The sequence below is a fragment of the Theobroma cacao genome, chromosome 2 (genome assembly GCF_053813885.1).
Source record: "Theobroma cacao isolate CCN51 chromosome 2, ASM5381388v1, whole genome shotgun sequence".
Taxonomy (NCBI): domain Eukaryota; kingdom Viridiplantae; phylum Streptophyta; class Magnoliopsida; order Malvales; family Malvaceae; genus Theobroma; species Theobroma cacao.
Genome location: NC_142640.1, coordinates 8,753,267 through 8,775,273, shown reverse-complemented (window position 1 = coordinate 8,775,273; position 22,007 = coordinate 8,753,267). Strand labels below are relative to the sequence as shown.

General features: G+C 35.6%; 4 protein-coding genes, 1 non-coding gene and 1 pseudogene across 5 annotated transcripts; 3 read left to right on the top strand and 3 right to left on the bottom strand.

Annotated features, from left to right (window-relative positions):
• The first annotated feature begins 410 nt into the window (after positions 1-410).
• LOC18608496 (serine carboxypeptidase-like 34) lies at positions 411-3,280 on the top strand. The gene is made up of 10 exons (XM_088803520.1): positions 411-690; positions 1,096-1,200; positions 1,388-1,477; positions 1,591-1,683; positions 1,773-1,861; positions 1,960-2,229; positions 2,317-2,456; positions 2,598-2,693; positions 2,800-2,905; positions 3,102-3,280. The coding sequence occupies exons 1-10, from the start codon at positions 411-413 to the stop codon at positions 3,249-3,251; spliced, it is 1,419 nt and encodes a 472-aa protein (XP_088659646.1). The 3' UTR covers positions 3,252-3,280.
• A 1,300-nt stretch (positions 3,281-4,580) lies between these two features.
• LOC18608495 (serine carboxypeptidase-like 34) lies at positions 4,581-6,477 on the top strand (annotated as a pseudogene).
• A 2,777-nt stretch (positions 6,478-9,254) lies between these two features.
• LOC18608494 (serine carboxypeptidase-like 34) lies at positions 9,255-13,532 on the top strand. The gene is made up of 10 exons (XM_007043219.3): positions 9,255-9,578; positions 10,615-10,722; positions 10,897-10,992; positions 11,076-11,168; positions 11,344-11,432; positions 11,882-12,172; positions 12,294-12,430; positions 12,636-12,728; positions 12,982-13,087; positions 13,185-13,532. Exons 1-10 carry the CDS (start codon positions 9,278-9,280, stop codon positions 13,332-13,334), a joined length of 1,464 nt encoding a protein of 487 aa, XP_007043281.3. The 5' UTR covers positions 9,255-9,277; the 3' UTR covers positions 13,335-13,532.
• Positions 13,533-14,365: 833 nt separating this feature from the next.
• Positions 14,366-14,438, bottom strand: TRNAE-CUC (transfer RNA glutamic acid (anticodon CUC)). Its single transcript has one exon. It is a non-coding gene; the product is annotated as a tRNA-Glu (tRNA).
• An 891-nt stretch (positions 14,439-15,329) lies between these two features.
• On the bottom strand, positions 15,330-18,671 carry HEMC (hydroxymethylbilane synthase). Its single transcript, XM_007043217.3, has 5 exons — positions 18,318-18,671; positions 17,155-17,560; positions 16,618-16,824; positions 15,790-15,967; positions 15,330-15,677 (listed from the first exon to the last, which is right to left on the bottom strand). Exons 1-5 carry the CDS (start codon positions 18,527-18,529, stop codon positions 15,565-15,567), a joined length of 1,116 nt encoding a protein of 371 aa, XP_007043279.2. The 5' UTR covers positions 18,530-18,671; the 3' UTR covers positions 15,330-15,564.
• Positions 18,672-21,050: 2,379 nt separating this feature from the next.
• On the bottom strand, positions 21,051-21,975 carry LOC18608491 (nicotinamidase 3-like). Its single transcript, XM_007043215.3, has one exon. It carries the CDS (start codon positions 21,935-21,937, stop codon positions 21,317-21,319), a length of 621 nt encoding a protein of 206 aa, XP_007043277.2. The 5' UTR covers positions 21,938-21,975; the 3' UTR covers positions 21,051-21,316.
• Between the last annotated feature and the right edge of the window lie 32 nt (positions 21,976-22,007).

Genomic DNA, 22,007 nt, shown 5'->3' with positions numbered 1-22,007 from the left:
GCTGATTAAAGAGACTTGATTACTATTAAGTTATGAGAAGGGAGGTACAGCAATCAATGCTCTTAGGATATATCTCCAGTACTCTTAACCATTGTTCTTAGGATTTTATATCTGATGCATATGACAATAACAGTAAATCAAGAATAAGATTATGTAAGATGAATCATTGGTTATCATGTTTTTATTTAATCATGAGAGTGAAAGGCAAACTAGCATATTAAGTGAAAGGTTGCATCTCTAATATCTAACAGATACGATCTTGCAGGCTTTTGTTACATTAACTGATGTTTTACACTAAACATCACATCAAAATTTGAAACTACCCTTTTGTCATGAACCTCTGATCTTTCCCTATATAAAGGATTGGCATTAGAACCCTCTCGACAGCCAGATCGTGAACCATCATAACAATGGCCTTATCAAAATTTGCCCTGTGCCTTTGGCTTTGTACTAGCATGTTTCTTCTCTGCCCACAAATCTTCTCATTGGAACTTGACCCCCAAACTAGGGCACTTCAAGAGGCTGACCGGGTTATATCGCTTCCCAGCCAGCCTCCGATGCAAGTGCTGTTTCAGCAATATTCAGGGTACGTGACGGTTGATAAGAGTAATGAGAAGGCTCTTTTCTATTGGTTTTTTGAAGCCACCAGCAAGCCAGCACAAAAACCCCTTATTTTGTGGCTTAATGGAGGTATTGTACATTATTATATGGGATTAATTTGTTTTAGCCCTCTCCTGGTTTATTTGGAATTTCCTTTATATGTTTTGTGTTTGAGAGAATGCTTGGTTTTACTGAAAATGAGACCTAATTAAGTGAATTTAATTAAATTGTGGCATTCTAAGTATACAAGTATAATAAAAAAATTTTCATTTATTATCAATTCGTTTTAAATTGCAATAATTCAATATGATGTCAAAACAGGTAAGGTCCTGATTCCTTGCTCTAAAACATATGACAAATTTGTTATCCCAATGTGTAATGAGGAGTATTAAAATATTGATAAAAGACATAACATATTAATTAAATTGAATATTATTGACATGTAAATATAATTAATTTTAAATTGAATATTCATTCTTAAATTTAATTTTGCAGGTCCAGGATGTTCTTCTGTTGGATCCGGAGCGGCACAAGAGATTGGACCGTTTTTAGTGAAAGAAGGCCCAACGCTTAAATTTAACAAATACGCTTGGAACAAAGGCATGTTTCTCATTGTATTTAGTTATTCTTATAATATCCCCTTTAATTTGAAGTTAAAATAAGAAATTAAGTGCTATGAAGAAAGAAAGAATGCAAGTTCTAACCCTCCTAAGCACCATATTTCAGTTCATGGCACAAAAGTGAGCAATGCCTAATCCCTTGTCGTTTCATGTTGTATCATGAACAGCTGCAAATTTGTTATTCTTGGATTCTCCTGCTGGTGTTGGATTTTCATATTCAAACAAGAGTCTTAATGTTCAAGGAGACAACATTACAGGTATACATATGTTCGAGGAGAATTGATATATGGAATCCTTTTTCCCTTTTGTTTGAGGCAATGCTCACCCTGGCTGTGCTTTCTCTTTGTTTTAACCCTCCAATGGTCTCTAGCTCTGGACTCGTACGCATTTCTCCAAAACTGGTTCAAGAGGTTTCCACAATACAAATCCCACGAATTCTACATTGCAGGTGAAAGCTATGCAGGTAATGCTAATTACGTATTGTCAGGATTCTTAAGATTTTCTTTATTTCGGTTCAACCTTTTTCACCCTCTCTTTCCCCTGTTTTGTCAGGGCACTATGTACCCCAACTTGCTGATGTAATATTTGATGAGAACAAAAAATCAGCCAAAGAAAATTACATTAATCTCAAAGGTTTCATAGTAAGTTGTGTCTTATCCAACTTTTACTTTATAGTATTGTGGGTGATTGATTCGTTAATTTTCTTAACCTCCAAATCTAATGGACTTGATGCCCGCAGATTGGGAATCCATTTTTGGACTATGAAACCGACCGAAGGGGAATGTATGACTATGCATGGGGACATGGACTCATCTCCGACGCTCTTTACCAGTCAATCAAAGCCAAATGCGATTTTAGCAGTCAAATCCTAACTCAAGAATGCTGGGATCAAATATTCAAGTACAATTCATTGTACGAAATGATCGATATGTTTAGCTTGTACACTCCAACCTGCGCCTTGAATGCCCCCTCTTCCTCTGGAAAAAAACTTGCAGCCCGTTCTAATACCGTACGTGTTTCGGTTTTTCTCAATTGAAACTCATCATTTCAATTGCTTGGAGGGTTTTTAAATCAAATCTTTTTTCTTTGATGCCAGGGACTTTTCCATATGATACCAAGTGCAGGCCATGATCCATGTACAGCAAACTATGCAACAGAATACTTTAATCGTCCTGATGTTCAACAAGCATTGCATGCAAATGTAACCAAAATATCTCGTCCGTATATCCTCTGCAAGTTGGTTCACTCACTCAACCCTCTAAATTTTTATCTTCATTTCAATATTTTATGATCATCGATTGTCGTTTGTGAAAATTCCTTCTATTTTTTTGTTTGTGTAAGGATTCTGATCCCTTGTTCTGTGAAACTTTGTCCCAGTTCTGAGGTGGGTAATGCATGGAAGAACTCAACCTTTTCACTTCTTCCAACTATTACAAAGCTCATCAATGGAGGCCTTCGTGTATGGCTCTTTAGGTAATAACCATATACATAGCATTTCGTTTGAACATGGATGTACTGTACTATACATAATGAAAATGATTTAATCTTTCTTGTCCTGTGTTTTTTCCCCTGAATTTAGTGGAGACACGGATGGTAGACTTCCGGTAACCTCAACAAGGTACACATTGAATAAGCTTGGACTAAACATAATTGAAGATTGGACGCCTTGGTACAGCCATAGGGAGGTAATCCATTTCCAAATTTAACTCATTGACATAGCAATATCAATGCTAATGGAAGCATTATGATCATTGCTCATTTGAAATTATAGTGTGTTGAACAGTTGCATAGCTAGGAGCAATAAACTTGTTCTAATTTTCATTTAATCCTTCGCTCTTTTTATTCCTAAGTGTTGTGTTGGGTATAATACATGTGTTACAGGTTGGAGGATGGACTGTTACATATGAAGGATTAACTTTCATAACTGTCAGAGGAGCAGGCCACCAAGTTCCCATGTTTGCTCCGCAGCAATCTCTTCAAATCATCACACACTTCCTGGCCAACAAGAAGCTGCCATCTCTTGCTTTTTAATCTGCACAAACCATGTCTAGTTGGGTCTTTCCGTTGAATTTCGTTAGCAGTAACTTTGATAGGTGTACTTTATGTAGAGGAAGACTCTTGCTTTAATCATTGTTGATCAAAGGTTTCAGTTTTCAAAGCGTTGATGCAGTGCTCTGATCGCTTTTCTATTCGTTTCTTTCTTTTTCTCTTTATTTCATAAACGCACTATTGGCCTAATTGTCTTTTAGACCACAACCAACCTAATGTATCAAACTCGGGTGAGAACAAAAACTGTCATCACTGAAGCATGAACAAGCATCCGAATCACAAAGCAGTTGTTCTATACTTCTTTGTGGATAAAAGATTGCTGGACAGGAATTTGGGAGAGGGAGAAGGCCTAATTGAGCTCTATTATTGGGCCCCTAAACATAGAAATGGCCCCAAATGGTAGGGTTGATCCAATTTTTTAAGACTTTCAAGCACAAATAGTGTATGTGAAGATCCAACCATTAATTTATCATTCTGAATTAAAAGAAATGTGCATATCCAATTCTCATTTTTTTCTGAACAAAAGAAAAAAGGGGTCCTTACTCCCTAGCAATAGTAGAGCTGCCCTCTCCGTCTCGCTCATAGAAGCCAACAATGCCAAATGTATTCTTTGGGTATTAGGAGTACATTTGTACATGTTGGTCATTGCATCTTGCTTTAAATTTGCCGGCTTCCCCCGCAGCAAATGAAGCCAAAAACATTTCTCTCTCTCTCTCTCTCTCCCTCTAAAGCTTCTCTTATTGTCTAGAGTTTCAGAGCACTAATTTGATAACAAAGGAATATTCTAATTCGGCTAGAAGCAAATTAAAAAGAAATATTGACCTGTGGACTCCTTAATTCGCCGTCCAAGTGGATGAATTTTTGAATGTACCTTCATTTTCGTCATCTTGTTTCCAATTTTCTCCTTTTTTTTTTTTGTTTTTGTTTCTGTGGCAAAATGTTCCAAAAATTATATATAAATGAATGAATATTATAAAATTGAAATTAAATTAAAAGATGTAGAGCAGCAATGATAGGCCATGAATTTTTATCTCATTCTTGTCTCCACCCCTGCATTATCTAGCAGGCATTGTTTACATCAATGTTGAGTTGGATTGTAAACACATCACATCAAATTTTTGAATCCATCTTCTTGTCACCAACCTATGATCTTTTTTCTATATAAGGGTTTGGCACTTAAACCCTCTTGACAGCGAGAGTGAACACCGTCATAAAAATGGCCTTACCTAATCTTGCTTTGTGCCTTTCCCTATGTATATGTGTGCTGTGCTGTGCTCAGGAGTATTCTCAAGGGAACTTGACCCCTAAATTAACGCTCACGAAGAGGCTGACCGTATTATATCACTTCCCAGCCACCCTCCAGTGATGTTTCAGCAGTAAGCAGGGTATGCGACTGTTGATGAGAGTTACGGCAAGGCTCTTTTCTACTGGTTTTTTGAAGCCACTCGCAAGCCTGCAAAGAAACCTCTCATTTTATGGCTCAATGGAGGTATATGTATTAGTAATAAATATATTGAGTATAAGATTGAATTATTTTATAATTTACTCTCCTGTTGTAGCAGCAGGCAATTGTTTTCTGGATCAACGAGCGATCTATTGTATGTGATGTTGTTTTTCAGGTCCCGGGTGTTCTTCTATTGCATACGGGAAGGCACAGGAGCTCGGACCATTTTGGGTGAAAGAAGGTCCAACATAAAAATTCAACAGATACTCTTTGAACAAAGGCATGGCTTCTTGCATTCAACTTCTTCTTCTTAATCAATATAGTTAGTTCCCTTTAACTTCAACTGTATCTCATCTCAGCACATGAACATATAGTTCATGGGATGCTATACTCTTGCTAAGCACAATTTAAAATTGCAGTTGGCACAATCTGCGGATTATATACCTAACTCTTAATGTTTCATGTTGTAATTATGAGCAGCTGCAAATTTGTTGTTCTTGGATTCTCCTGCTGTTGTAGGATTTTCATATTCAAATAAGACTCTTGATTTTCAAGGGGATAACAGTACTGGTAAACATGTGGAGAATTGATATATAGCATATATAGGATACTTTCTTTGCGGATAAGCTGATCACGCTTTAATTTTCTTGTTTTATCGTCGACCTCCATTGTTTTCCAGCCCTGGATTCATTCACATTTCTCCAAAACTGGTTCAAGAGGTTTCCACAGTACAAGTCCTCCGAATTCTACATTGCAGGGGAAAGCTATGCCGGTAGCTCATGCATATAATAATTATGAACTGTTGTCTTTTTCTCCGTTGTTGTTGCCGTTTGACTTAGTCCCCCTCTTTTCCCATGTTTATGGACACTATGTACCCCAGCTTGCTGAGGATATATTTGATGAGAACAAAAAATCGACCAAGGAAAATTATATAAATCTCAAAGGTTTCATAGTAAGTGTATTACTTATTTGTATTTAGCAAAGTGATGGGTCCTGGATCAACCTTGAATCTTATACACATATGCAGATAGGGAATGCACTTATGGACGAGGAAACAGATCAAATTGGGATGATCGATTATGCATGGGGACATGCACTCATCTCTGACGCCCTGTACAAAGCCGTCAAGGTCAAGTGCAATTTCAGCACACCCAACCTAACTGATGAATGCCGGAATGAAATGCTCAAGTACTTCCAATTGTACCAACTCATCGACATGTATAGCTTAAATTCTCCAATTTGTACAGTGGATCCTCCCTTTGCTGCCGAAGCTCTAATGTCCCGAATCAATAGTGCAGCCCTTTCCAACATTGTATGTGTTAATTAATCTTCATTATTAATTACTATTTCATGTTGCTTTCAGGGTTCTGAATTTGAAAAATTCTTCAATCTTTCTCTTTGATTGACAGGGGATTTTGGACAAGATACCAAGTGCAGGCACCTACGATCCATGTACGACGAATCACGCCATGACATATATATTTTAACCATCCAGATGTTCAACAAGCATTGCATGCTAATGTAACCAAAATACCAGCGCCATGGCTCCCTAGCAAGCTGCGTCCCTTCAACATTTTCGTTCTCACACTTAATTTCTATACGACTGATCATTTGATTTTGTTATATATCTTGAATTAAATAATTTATCATTTTTCTCTCTTCAGCTCTGATGTTAATAATGCATGGAAAGATTGGCGCTTTTCGCTTCTTCCAGTCCTCAAAAACGTCATTGATGGAGGCATTCGTGTGTGGATTTATAGGTAACTAATAATTTGTTAAAAATCATCATATTTAATATGAAAACGTGACTATAAATATTATTTTAACGAATCTTAAAACAGTATTTTAAAAACATTCATTAGCAAATCTCATAAATCTATAGTAATGGTATATGTATTTCTTTCTTTCTTTCTTGTGATCTGAAAATTATTGAAGATTGGACTCCTTGGAACAACCATAAAGAGGTAAGTAATTACCCATTTAAAAAAAAAATTAACACTTTGATATATATAGTAGTGTTGAGGCATGCACGCATGCATGCATATAATAGAAGCACGTATTTAAGGTAAACAAGATCTTATTTGAGAGTAAATGAAGATGCGCAGGTTGGAGGTTGGACAATTAGATATGAAGGATTGAGCTCCATCACGGTAAGAGAAGCAGGCTACCATGCAAGTTCCGACCTATGCTCCTCAACGTTCTCTTCAATGCCAACGAGAAGCTGCCATCCGTTGCTTTTTAGTCAGCTTATGACTCTTCATTCAAAAATTTACGTTGCTTTTTAAAAAGTCAGATACTCAAATTAGCTTGTGCTTTTAGGCCTTAACTTAAACATGGTTCCTTGATCTAACACAAAATTTGTGCAGATCTGAGCTTATTTACTTGCCTTATCATGCCCTTTTACATGCTCCAGCCCGACCCCTAATTCTTTTAAAATGGCCAAAAAGAGGGGAAATGGGATAAATAAATGTGGGAAACAACAAAATGGAAGTGGGTAAAATCCTTTCTTCAATGAGGAAAATTTATTAACAAAAGAAACCTGGTGCATGTTTACACGCTTTGCACGTGAAAATTAATTATTAAGATGTTTTTCAAAGTTATATATAATTTTAAAATGTAAATAAGTAATTTATTAATTTAGAAGTGATTTAATAAGTACAAATTTTTTGGTACAATTGATAATTGCAACATTAAAAGTAGACATATATCGAAAATTATAAGAAGTTCAGTTCCATAAAAAATTCACATCTAACTCAATTACTAATTAAACATTTTCATTAATTAATGAAATCGTGATGGAATAACGTTAGATAATTTGCCTGTCAATTAAATTCACTTCACGTTTTGAATAGATTATTACTCATAATATTCTTCTCAATCCAGAACTCTTTAATTGTTGAATTTAATAAGGACTTAATGTTTTAATTGTTTAAATTAAATAAATGAAAAGTTAATAATGAATTTATATAAATGTAACGTATATATTTACTTTTTTATTAAATTTAGAAGAAGGGAGATTCAAACCCTAATCTTAATAGATTATGCATCAATTAATAAACTAAATACTCGGATACTGTGTACATACTTTTTATAACAAGAAAATATAGAAATATATATAACCAAACTTGATATGCCCTCCTTGATGCTCATATATCTTTCATTTGGTAATAACTCTTTCCATTTAATTTTGGATTCTACAATTTTAGTCCAACTTCTACATATTTTGTTCATTCACCACTTGAAAATAAGCACAAATAAGTAGTAAAAATCTAGTAGGATTAGAATTGCATTATAATGCCATGACATTTAGAGACTAATCAAACCCTAGTTTTGGATAATATATACTACTAATAAACTCTAACTTCACACTTATTTGATGAATTTTAGGGGTTATCCAACAAATAATTAGAATTAGAACTAAAATGTTTAAGATAGAGTTATCCAAACAAACATTATCTAAAAAAAATTATTTTGATGACAATAATTCATTGTAATTTAAACTTTTTTTTATCTTGAAAATAGATCTTATCTAATTAGAAATTATAATAAAAAATTAATTTAAAAATATAATGAATAAATATATCTATTTTCATCAATTAAAAATTTTATAAACATTTGTGTTTATATGTATATTGTGGAATTATGGATATGATATAGACCATAAATTATTGATAGATTATAGATTAGAATAACTCTCACTTTAGTTTTATTTAGATTATTCATACATATCGGCTTTTATATTATGTCGTTCATAATATTACATTTATATCTCGTTATTTATCAATAAAGTTATTCATTAATTTAGGTAATCTTTATCGAATATTTACTTTGTTTTGTTTTTTTTATTTATTCAGTAAAAACAACTTACATTTTACAAATATAATTTCGACCAACAAAAATTAAAAATGTATACATTTATGTTAATTTTTCTTTTAATTTGGAAAATCGAATTTTGTTATTTTTTCAATAAAAATATCATATATATATACCATTGAACTTAAAGCTTCGAATGCATTAAAAGATTATTAGAAGTCGTTTTCTTTTAATTTGCATTAAAAAAGTATTCTTTCCAAGTTTATAAAAATTGCAAAATATATATTGCAAAAATTGAAATGAAGGGTTCAATGTACATATATATTATATTACCATATTTAGTTTTAGCTTTTAAGAAAACGAGAGAGCCTGAAAGGTTAACACAGTGGCGAAAGGCTGTCAAAAGTTTGAAACAGAAGCCATTGACCGGCCGTGGCTTTCCTCCTTCACTCCCATCCATTTAGGCGCTTTTCATAAATCTCCTAAATTCCCGTCTAAGCGACTAATATTTAGGCACGCATGCATTTATACTTCACTTCCTGAAAAGCGGAATAATTAATAACAAATACCCAAAAGATACTGCCTAATAAATCATTTCAAATTAATATCTATATCTGATTACAGATGACTCCTATCTGTCGTTGAACACTTGAATATCTTCCTCTATATATACACACTCCTTCACACAACATAGCACAGATAAATATAAATATATCCAGCAAGAGATCAAGTACTGGCCGAGGAGTCTCCAATGGCTTCCAATGCAGCTGTTTCTTTGACCTTTCTTTTTCTTTTGCTCAGTGTTAACCTGGCTATAGCCAGAATAAGTGTTGCTGACTGTTTTTCGAATGGTACGGAGTTGAGCCAAGAGGTTTTGGCTCGACAAGAAGCCGACAGGGTCACCAAGCTTCCAGGTCAACCTTCGGTGGAGTTCAAGCACTATGCAGGCTACGTTACTGTGAATGAGAGTCATGGAAGAGCCCTGTTCTATTGGTTTTTTGAAGCCTCGAGCAAACCAGAGAAAAAGCCTCTCCTCCTCTGGCTCAATGGAGGTAACTCTTAAATCCCAGAGTTCTCCTGGAATTTGCTTTGGATTTCAATTATTGTCTCTTCCAGTTTTGCTCCTATTCTGAACATCTGACGCAGATATATTTTGTTTATCATTAATTAGTTACCCAGGTAGGTGGGAAAAATAAAATCAAGTTGACTATGCGTTATCGTTGGTTTTTGCATTTATCACCACTCCTCGGCCCATAATTTTCTTTCACACCATTGCTGCATGAAAATATCTTTTTTATTTTTTCTCTATCTTCACATTGGTCAGAATTGTCATCTTCAGCCTTTTTCCTACGGTTTTGTCCCTTCTTCTGTTTGGAAGAAAGTTGTTTTTCCCCTTTTCCTTTTCTATGCTAACTAATCGAGTAGTATTATTCCTTCATTTATTTGGATTTTTTTTCCTTCCGAATTTGTCAATTTCTATTCAACTTTTCCATCCACTCAAGATTGTATTCGTATTGAGCTAGAATGAATTAAAGCAACATGCGTAGTTGGCTAAGTTCAAAATTGCAATAAAATAATGAGAAGAATATGTAGGTGTAACCCCCACGTCTTTCCACAAGCTGTCAAACCAAATAATCATGGATTTCGTGAATGTCGAGTAGATTCAACAACCCTATAATAACAATCATGACTTCTCCCAATTTAAGGCCACCAATATTGGTTTACTTGTTCGTCTTCTAGCACCCACAACTTATTGCTCTTTGTCATCTCATAATGATTGTTTCAATATTTTATTTTATTTTTATGAGAGTGTAGTTTAAACAGTATTATTGCTACCCACTGAATAAATTTGTGCATGTATGGAATGTAAAGTAAGTATTGAATTCTTTCATTAAATGAGTCAAAAAGTATGGAAAAGATATTCCATTGTTTGACCGAAGATAGTTTTTTAAAGTTAAAAATTGATAACCTTAATGCACAGAATTTGGTGCATGCACGTGCGTATGTTGGAAACTGTAAATTCGTTGACATAATAGCTAGATATGTTAAAGCAGATCAACTTTTTTCTTTTTTTTTTTTTGGTCCAAGGTCCTGGATGTTCATCAGTTGGATATGGAGAAGCAGAGGAGCTGGGGCCTTTCTTCCCTCAGAATGACACAAAAACGCTAAAGCTCAACCCCCATAGATGGAACAAAGGTATACATTCACATGCCATTTAGTGCCAAGTTAATTCACATCAGATCAACCCAGTTTGACAGTGGTTTCAATCATTTGAGACATGAAAATAGTTTATGTTGTTTAATAAAATTATAATCAGAAGAGAGAAAAAAAAATCAGAACTAATTTCTATGCTCTTGTTTTCTCATCCAGCTGCCAACTTACTGTTTGTTGAATCTCCCTTTGGTGTTGGGTTTTCTTATACCAACACTAGCAATGATTTCAATACACTTGGTGATGCAATCACAGGTAAATCTTATCCTTTTAACGCAACAAAGTTTCTAAGATAATCTCCTATCTTGATCACTCCCTTTTTTTTCTTGGATGATTAGCTAAGGATTCATATGCATTTCTTATCAACTGGTTCAAAAGATTCCCACAGTTCAAATCCCATGACTTCTACATTTCTGGAGAAAGCTATGCTGGTATGACAAAGTTGCCCTACGCAGCTATTTTGCCTTGCGCAGTTTATTTCTCTATTCTCTTTTACTTTCTTAGTTTTTCTATGATTCTTTCGGCCTCCGTTGTGTGATTCCATCTCCATTAGTTCCAATACTTCCTTCACTAAAATGTTTATAAGGTTTTTAATGAATTATTCAGGGCACTATGTTCCACAGCTAGCCGAGGTTATTTTTGACAGCAACAAGAAGGCTTCCAAGGAAGATCACATAAATCTAAAGGGATTTGCTGTAAGGGTTTAATTGCACTAGCATTCTATTCAGTAATTAGAATCTTTTGGATACGTTCAGCATGCCTTTTGTTATGCACAATCCATCTGTCATTTGATAGCTTGCCTTTTGCCTTACTTTTTGACTACAAAAGAAGATTTGACTTTTAATATATACGCTACTTGACTCTTTTGTTGTGGTTAATCATTAATTACTTGTTTACTAGTATTTTCTTTTATTTAGCTTAAACCTTAATCTACAGAACTTGGGGTTTCCCAGCTTTTGCTTGATTAACAAAGCTACAGCCTTTTACAGGCTTTCAAAAATCATTTCTGTTCTACCGATGGAAGCATGAATAAAACATTTCCGATGGAGATTAACTGTCTGATTGTTGATTCTGGCAATTCTATTAAATAAAGAATGTATAAAGTTATGCTTAACAACCTAGTTCGCCTTCAACTTTGATGCAGATTGGGAATGCACTGTTGGACGACGTAACAAATAGTAGAGGAATGATAGAGTATGCGTGGGATCATGCAGTCATATCTGATCGAGTTTACGACAATATAATAAGCAAATGTAACTTCAGCGTGGAAGAGTTATCTGATGATTGCAACGACGCGTTCGATGAATACTATGCTGTGTACAGACTCATTGACATGTACAGCTTGTATACTCCCACCTGTGTAGATAGTAACTCCAGCAGTAGCAGACAACGACATTTGATTAAAGGCATCTCTCCTCAGATGTTGTCTAAATTTGTAAGTTCTTCACAGAATTTGGTGGATTTCCAGCAAAGAAATCAGCATTAATTGCTTGTAATATGTCCCAATTCAAATTCAAGCTATCTAGTCTAAACCAGTTAAAATGATTTTTGTGCAGGATGGGTGGCACAAGAGACTAGCAGGATACGACCCTTGTATATCAGACTACACAGAGGTTTACTTGAATAGGCCTGATGTTCAAGCAGCACTTCACGTCAATGTTACCAAAAAGTCCCATAAATGGACTCATTGCAGGTATTAAATCCATTTCTATTTACCCAGAAATCAAATTTAAGCCTTAAGTTTTGTGGGAGCATTGTGTGCAGAGCTGCCCCTTTTCTATTGAGGAGCTGATCTTGTCCACTATTAGTGAAGATTGATGAGTGATTTGGACATAATCAACATTAATCATGTGAAAGTACTCTCAGTATGATGTTTTTTTCTTTTGGGGTGTGTACAGTAACGCTATCTTAATTTGGAACGATTCACCAGCATCTATGCTTCCTACAATTAAAAAGCTTGCAGCTGGAGGCATTCGCATATGGGTTTACAGGTAAATTCTTAGCAATAGCCATTTTAAACTTAAAAGCCACAAATTTCCATAAATTCAACTAGGCAACTTGTTGAAGAGATCTTATGGCCAATCATCTTGTGAGACTCCCCATTTTGGTCTCTATAACTCCCACGTCTGGGTCATATAAACCATAAACTACACGAGATTAAATAATTTACAAAGTTTGAATTTTTCTTAAATTGAACTGACAATTTGATTCCGTATGTTGTATGGAAAAAATGTGTATTTGCAGTGGAGATACTGACGGGAGAGTTCCAGTTACCGCAACTAGATATGCCCTGAAAAAGCTTGGGTTAAAAACAGTTAAAGAATGGACAGCTTGGTACACCAGCAAACAGGTTATGCTTTGTCCTCTGTCGTTCTACACTCTCAGGTGTTTTTTCACATGATGATAAAGTTAAAAGAAAATTTGGTTTTTGCATTCCAATTTCACAGGTTGGTGGGTGGACGATTGAGTATGATGGGCTTACATTTGTCACCATTAGAGGAGCTGGTCATGAAGTTCCATCTTTTAAACCCAAGGAGGCTCTTCAGCTAATTGAGCATTTCATGGCCAACAAGAAATTGCCCCAAAAACCCTTTTAGTCATTATTGCAATGTATTTTCCTTGCAAGGAACTGTTTTTTTTTATTTTAAAAATTTTGATCAGTTATTTTGTTACAAAACAATAGCTGCAGCAGCACATCTGTTAAGATACTTGGCATGAAATTTGTACAGCATTGATTCTTCTATTGCTATGATCAGATTGAAACATCAAAGTAATAATAAACAGATTAGACTGAATTGTAGCTCCCGCAAGTCCTATCATGCAATAAGTGAGTAATTTAACAGACTTGCTAACAAGAACCCAGAAGTTGATTGGTTGATAAATTAAATCTGTATGCAAACAACTTTGAATAGAAGATGAAACTTTATCTAAATTTTCTTTTGGTAATTGTTGATTAGATCTCTTAGTCCATGAATTTTTTATTTTAGGATATATGAAAGTCTAAGTTTTGCTCATTAGATGTCTATGCTCATAAGTTCTCTTTGATAAAGATAAAAAGTTTTATCAGAAAAATTTTATTTGATAAAGATGAGAAGTTTTTTTCAAAAAAGTTAAAATGTTTCACAGCTCAATATAAAAAATTGTGTTGATCAATGTAAAATGTCTTACGCTGAAAAAACGTAAAATATTGATAAATGTGTTGTCCTCTCTCTTATGAGATTGATCTCATAAACCAATAAAACATCCTTAATTTTTTCTTCATCACTCTCTCTTATTTTCATTCACTTAACAAACTTAACAATTTAACAAAAAAAAATATATAAAAAGGGTTAAATATTATTTATATATATTAATTTTTTTTTAGATATCTTTTATAATTGATGAATGTTGATATTTTTACAATATTATAATAAAAAGATTTAAAAAATCAGTCATGAAAAATATTTTCTATATGATGATCCACTGAATATTTTTGACTATTTATCAAAACAAAAAAAAAAGTTACATTTTTTTAAAAAAATGAGTATATTTTTTATTATTTATCAAAATAAGAACCAGTGTTAAATTTTTCACTGGAAAGATTTTTTTTATTTATTGGTTATCAGATAGAACCTGAAATAAAATTATTTTCCGTTGCCGGGACTTGAACCCGGGTCTCTCGGGTGAGAGCCGAGTATCCTAACCAACTAGACTACAACGGATGCTGAAAGTAAGGAATTCATAATTCGTTAAACAGCAAAGTTAGCTTGACGCTCATGCATTCCCACCTTAGAAAAATAACCTTTACTGCACCATCAAAACGAGCTAGGAATTTTAGGTTATTCAGTGGACACATGACATAAAGTCATTTGGAAATTGAATGGAACATTTGAGTTGCAGACCCATATGTGTTCTGTAATGGAGGCACAAACAAAAATAAAGCAACCATCCGCTGATTTAAGCAGGTATGCATTAACAAATGGCTTCAGACTATACAAAACTCCACATCTTTCCACTTCAGCTTGAGCTTGCTTTTTCTCCTCTCTTGGCTTCTATTTCTGTCACAGATATATATCCCACCACATTTGACACCACCTCATACACTATAATGCAATGCTATATATTCTCTTTCTACCAAAAAAGTGCAATATATTCTCAGTTCTCCATATGATGCCTATGTATTATGCATTGCTTACACATCATTCTAGCCACTAATTCCACAAGATGTACCAGCTTCACATTTACCAGGCAATGTAGACAAGTTCTGAGCATATTGTCAGGCTTCTGAAACAGCCCATCTGTTTGGAAACTACAATCCATCTAGTGTATGATCTAAGTAACAAGAATATACTTCAATTGTACAGTAGAATATTGCAACTCCATTTGGTTGATACTTTTATTTTTTTCTTCTTTCAAAAAAAAAAAAGAATACAAATTAAAAAGAGAAAAACAAAAGATAAAAAGCAAAAGGTGAATAGGAAAAGACAAAAGTATTGACTGCATGGAACTTGAAGAAACTCACAGAAATCAGCAGTAAAATATCCATAGCTATGGTGTATATATGCTCGTCTATTGTTAACTAGCCCATGCGTGCTCATGTGCACAGAGATAAGTTGACAGAATTTTTCTGCTTTTCATTAATATAAAATTATACAAAAAGATCTAACCTTCTCACATCATTGATCAAAAATTTATCTTCTAACTCACACAATTAACAAAACAATTGCTATTCCTAGAATTACAACAAACAAAGGCTCAAGAGAATGAATAAACTTGATGGACAAATCCTAAAAGTTAAACCAAAGGCCTTGAGCTTTCCTCTTCTACCCCACATTATTGTTAAATTACTCAAAAATCAAAGAACCCTGGACCTGCCCTAGAAAGAAGTTCCTTCCCAGCATCCTTCCCCATCATTACCATATCTTCAAAAGCATATTGGCCTTTTCTAGAAGTTTCAAGCACTGAAATAAAGAGAGGGAGAGAAGAAATGACAAAGTTACAAGGAAAAACAAACAATCATAGCAGAAAGAAAAAAATACAGATTTTGAAAATGTTTGAGTGCAACGGACATACCTCTTTTTCCATCAGGAGAAGCCACCAATCCTTTAAATACGCAATTACCATCCTCATCCTTGTAAGCATTGCCAGCAATAGGTGTACGGCAAGATCCATCCAATGTCTCCAGAAAGGCCCTCTCACATGCAACAGTCAGTCGTGTTTCCTCATGATTTAATGAGGCTAGGTAATTAGCCTATAAATTAGAACCAACCAAATCAAAGGAAGAAAAACGATAGGAGATCAAATGAGATTTTCAAAAACCACTACTTAAGTGATTGTTCAAATACAAATAAAATTTTCATGATTACATCAAAAATGGAAGACGTAAATCACTGGGAAAATTTAATTCGTAAACAGATCCAGAACTTATTCAATTGGGTAAAAGACGCTTTAGATGAGCATCTGAGCCAAGGCCCAGATAGGCTGTGTAAAATTAACAGCAGGTTCATCTAATCTACAATGAAATAAAAAACTCTTGCATCAGTATTTTCTGTTCTACAACATTATGTACCTCAAGCTTCTGATTTTCTGGTTCTACAGCATTTCTATTCTCAATTATCAGGTCTTAAAATTCAATTTAATCTCTTCCAACGGAGGAAAAATCAATTTGGCCCACACTTTCATCAAATATAAAATTTTTTGAGCCAAATGGTTTTCTTCTTTTTTTTTTTTTGTTTCCCATAAATTTTGTTATTTAGTTTTGATGCCATCACTTGTTAGCCGGATAATCATGAGTTCCGTCTTTGCTCTGTTATTAAGCTCTGTGGGCAGAGGTCACAAAATAACTCCAGGATGTGATGGAAATTTTAGGTCAGGCATTAATCGAGTAAAGGTAAAACATACCATTTTTTCATCATTGCTTCGACATGCAATTCCAATTGCACCCTGGGCAACAGCTGGAAGCATTTCATCAATTGAAAGAACAGAAGTCACATTTTCTGTCATGCTCAAGCGTCTGAGTCCAGCTAATGCCAGTAAAGTTGCTTGGACCACCCCTTCATTAAGTTTTCTTAATCGTGTTTGTACATTGCCTCGGAAATTCTCCTCCACCTTCAAAAGGGACAAACTATAAGTATTAATAAGAAGCAGCAGAAATTTATACAACTAATTCAGAATAAAAATTAAGCAATTTGTATGTTTGAATTCTAAGACAACATCCTTCATTCACCATAGCTGCAACATTTACACTTTAAATGCAATGCAGCACTACTATAGCCTACTTTTTAGAAACAGGATCATTTTCACATTTCAAGGCAATTGTTGGTCACAAGATAAAAGATAACTTACAGACAGAAAGTTAGATTTCTAATAAAGTGTATCTTAAATAACTCTGCTAATTTTTCTAACAATATATTAAAATGACAAAGCAAAGTAACTTACCTTGAGCGATGGATATCTGTGGAGTATTTGTGACTTTCTTCTGAGTGATGCAGTACCAACAACACTCCCAGCAGGAAGCTCAGCCAAGGAAGATGCACTCAAGGAAATAAATGCATCACGAACATCCTCACGCGGAAGGTTGCAAGGTAGAATTGTCTTCTCCGGTAAATAAGTAGGAACATCCTTCATTGAGTGGACAGCAATGTCAATATCACCATTTATTAAAGCCTCATCTATTTCTTTTGTGAACAAGCCTTTCCCACCAATGTCTGCAAGTGGCTGACTCAGTATCTTATCACCAGTTGTTTTTATTATAACAATTTTAATAGCCCCTTCTTCAGCTAGTTCCGGATGGGAAGCCATAAGTTTGTCACGTGTCTCATGAGCTTGAGCGAGTGCTAATGGGCTGTCCTACACATTAAAAGAACATAAATAGCCAGAAGAGGTTCAAGATATCTTTCACAAAACGTAAAAAAGTTGTCAAGTTAAAACCGATGAATACAACAACATCATAACAATCTGAATTGAATTGTAGCAATCTTAAAATGATAAATTATCAGCCAAATGAACTAAGACCATCTATTCACTTGAATGCCCTGAGAAAGACATGAAATATCTTAAAAGAACAACTGAAACTAACAAATGTTCAATAACAAAAACGTCAATGACTGATGGAATGAATCAGAGTCGAGCTACATTTATACATCAAAATGAACATTAAGGAGGAAGTAAGCATGCATAACACTACAAAAACTACGCAAATTAGATTAGGTCTTTACATAATAAGCCAAGATCAAAGCTAGATTTTACATAACCAATTAAGCCCAGAAGAAAACCACCGAACTATTCAACAAATTCAAAATGAACATTAAGGAGGAAGTAAGCATGTCTAACACTACAAAAACTACGCAACTTAGATTAGTTCTTTACACAATTAGCCAAAATCAAAGCTAGATTTTACATAACAAGTTAAACCCAGAAGAAAACCACCCAAGTATTCAACAAATTCTTTTTTTTAATAAAAAGGACCACTTTGCAGCATCTTAAGCCAAACTCATTTCAATTCAACAAACAAAGGCATCATTGATCCACATTATGAAGCAACAATTCAGAGGCACATTTAAAAAAGAAAAGAGAAAGAAAAAACAAAGCGAAGAAAGGACCTTCCTCTAGTGCCAATTCTGAGAAGAGCAACTTCAGTCTTGGCAACAGAAGCTTTTATAACCCCAAAACTCTGCTTCTTCTTAGAATCAGGAAGAGCTCTAGTGTTGAGATGTTGGAGAGGGAAGCCAAGTACAGAGACCGAGCCACCACCACAAAAATGGACTAGGCCGCCGCCGTGGGTTGTACAGAAAGAAGAAGAAAGCATCTCCATTGGCAGTTAGAGAAGTCAATAGAGGAAGGAAGGAAGGAAGGAGGGGGAGAGAAGAAGAAGAAGAAGAAATTGAAAGTGAGACAGACAGATTGAATTGGCTTCGAAGGGATTGTTTGTTATTGTCTGTTAAAAAATAAGAGAGTTGGGTGAGAGTAGATATTGGATAGGATATTGGGATTACAAAGATTTTGATCCGCTACGGTTTGCTTCCCCTACAGTTCTTTACAAGTTCTTTTGACTTTTTCATTTTTTATTTTCAGCCCCTAAGAGAAAGTAAATTTTGGCAGGCGGTATATTTTTAGGCTCTTTTTTTATTTTCTTTTGTATTAGTGTGGTTTTACCTAAGCATACACAGAACAAAATACTTGATGCATCCCCTCTATTCAAAATGAAAACCGAAGAAGATGGGATCTGTCGACCCATCCTTTCAGGCCCATCTCCTGTCTGAACTGCTTGGCAACCCAGTCTGCAGCCTTCTTAGCTTAGCGCTACGCTCCACCAGAGATAGCTTTGCCTCCTGGTCCATGGATCCGGTTCTTCAATTCCTCAAAAGTCCTCTAGTGTAAGGGCTTACCTTCTTTAGATGCTTTCCTTATTTTTTCCTCCCTTACTTCTGGGGAACAATTTTTGAGTCAGACTCAAAAATTACTTTGTCATACTTGTACAGGACAACTAAGAAGGCTCCTCCTTTTAATGCCAAAGCTTTATCCCTTATCAAATCCCTTCCTTCCAATAAGCTACGCCATCCCCGCAAGGCCATCGCCCCTCTTCTTGCCCCCAAGACTGATCAAAGAGGAAAACATAGCCCTTCGACAGCTTTAGCCCACAATTGCTCTGGATCCTTTAACAACCTTCAGCACTGGTTAGCTAGTAGAGCCTTTTTGAAGGGAACCAAGTCCTTTAATCCCATACCACCATCCTTCTTTGCCTTTGTAAGACTGTTCCAACTCTTCCAATGAATGCTGCCATCTTGTTCCTTCCGTCAACACCAAATATTTCCACGGCTGGGTTGAGTCTGCGCATATCTTCTTAGGCAAGCTGAAGCAAGCCATAGTATATGTTGGTATTACACATGCCACTGCCTTGATCTAAGCTTCTCTTCCTCCATAAGATCAAAGTAGATGTTTTTGAAGCATTCGATCTCTTACATAAGCCATAGCTTACTTTCTGATTTCCCCTAGAAGGAGGAAGAAATACCAAGATAAGTCCCCTGCTTTCTGCTACCTGAATTTTCTGCTTTTGGGATACCAAGGCACTTTGCTATGTCCTTTCTTTTCTAGCCTTCTGTATTGGCACTAAATACAATGCTGGACTTCTCTAGATTCAATATTTGCCCTGATGCCTTGCTATGTTCCTGTACAATACTCAACATTCTTTGACAAGTCAAGACCTTTAATGTTGTGATTTTGAATTTCAATAAGGACCATTCTAGAAATGACATTAACAGCAAAAAGAAACAAATATGGAGAGAGAGGATCAGCTTGCCTAAAATCTATAGAAGGAAGAAATTAACTGGAAGGCTTGTGATTTATGATCAAGAATAAGACACAGTTGTCACATATAAGCATAACAGCCTTTAAAAAATTCCCACTCAACCCTATGTGCCTTATTCATATCCACCGTCATGGCAATGTCATTCTTCCTTCCTTTCTTTTCAGTCTCAGATAGTGGAATACCTCTTGCGATACCACTATGTTATCGTGAATCTATCTTTCCCAAACAAAAGCACATTAATTCTGTTATCAAATTTCCCAGGAAAGGTTTCATTCTGTTCACCATCGCTTTGGGGATCAGTTTATAGGTAACGTTGCAAAACTGTGAACACTTTCAGGGGCTTTGGTCTTTGGAATCACCACAATTTCCTTCAAAAATTGTGCCACTATGAAAAAAGCTTTAACAGCTTTCAGAACATCTTCCTTCACTACCTTCCCGAATATTTTTGAAAGAAAAACCATTAAATCCATCAGGGCCCGAGCCCTTATACTAAGGACTGCCTCAAATATTTGTTTTTCAGTCATTTCCATAGTCAGGTTTTCATTCACCTCCTTAGTAACTGAGCTTGGGACATAGCTTACTACATTTCACCAATCTCTGTGACCATTGGATTGAAACAGACCCTTGTAAAATTGAACAAAACTTCCAATAATCTCGCTCTCCTCATCAATCCATTCCCCATTCTCATCTTTCAAGCGTAGAATCTTATTAAATTGTCTTCTCTGCCTAGTCACTTGGTGAAAAAACTGTGTTTTGATCCCCAAAAGTTAACCAATTCAGCCTTGATCTTTGAAAGATCAACCAATATTGCTCTTCTCTCTCACGAACCTCCCTTAATCTTTTTTTTTTTTTTGTCCAAGTTCTTGTCCAGTGCCAAAAGGAATCGTCCCGCCCTGCGCTAATGTTGGACAAACTTGAGGGTTTGATTGGGATATCATATGCTCCAATTTGATGCACGTCTTCAAGATAAAAGAACAAAGCTTTATGCTTATTACGCTTTAACATTAAAGTGCCCTTTCAGCCAATGTTTTATTTCGTTTTGAAAAAAAAAATTCAGCAGAAGTAGTCATTCTTATGAATTATGACAAACCAAAACTCGAGTTAAAAAAATCATCATTCAAACAAAATACACCTAACAAAAGACATAGATATAAGAAAAGACAGGGAAAAAAAATTAAGGAAGATTACAGAAGTGAAACCGATTGTTTTGCCACAAAAAAAAAAAAAAAAAAAAAAAAGAAATGAAACCGGCTATTATACAATTTCTTGGTCATGGGAAACAAAGTCACTTTGTCAGTTTATCTCATTCCCAAAAAGCCCCTGCTGAAGCCCCTTGCAGTCGACGAGGTAAGCAAACCCGTAAGCCATGTTCTTCAAAGTAGCCTCATGCAACTCCAAATCCGAGGTAGCCGTAGCATCCGTTGAGAAAAACACCCTAAACCCTTTCACAAACGCTTCACGAGCCGTCGTTTCGCAACACAGATTCGTCATCACACCGGTAACTACAACCTCCTCCACTCCTTTCTCCAGCAACATCTCCTGCAGGCGCGTGTTCTGGAACGCACTGTACGTGTTTTTCTCCACCACCTCGTTGGCTCTGGCTAGCTGTCCGATCTCCGGGATTAGCTCGGAATCAACGGTGCCGTCAAAGATGAGATCGTTGTCCCACCACTCCCCGAGCATGCCGTAGTCCGCAGGGGACTTGTGGCAGTGGCGAGTGAAGAAAACGGGGATTGAAGCTTGTCGGCAGAGGTTGATGGTGGTGATTGCATTGTTGAGAATAGGTTTGGCCATAGAGGAAAAATAGTTTTGCATGTCGATTACTAATAGAGCAGATGTTTTGGGGTTTGGGTCTCGCTTTCTGATTTCGTATTTCTTGTATGAGGAGCATTTTAAGGAGGACGCCATTGACATATGGAAAAATTTGATCTAAAGAAGAGGAAGGGGGGGCCGGGGGGGGAGGGAAGGGGGGAAGCAGTGTCTT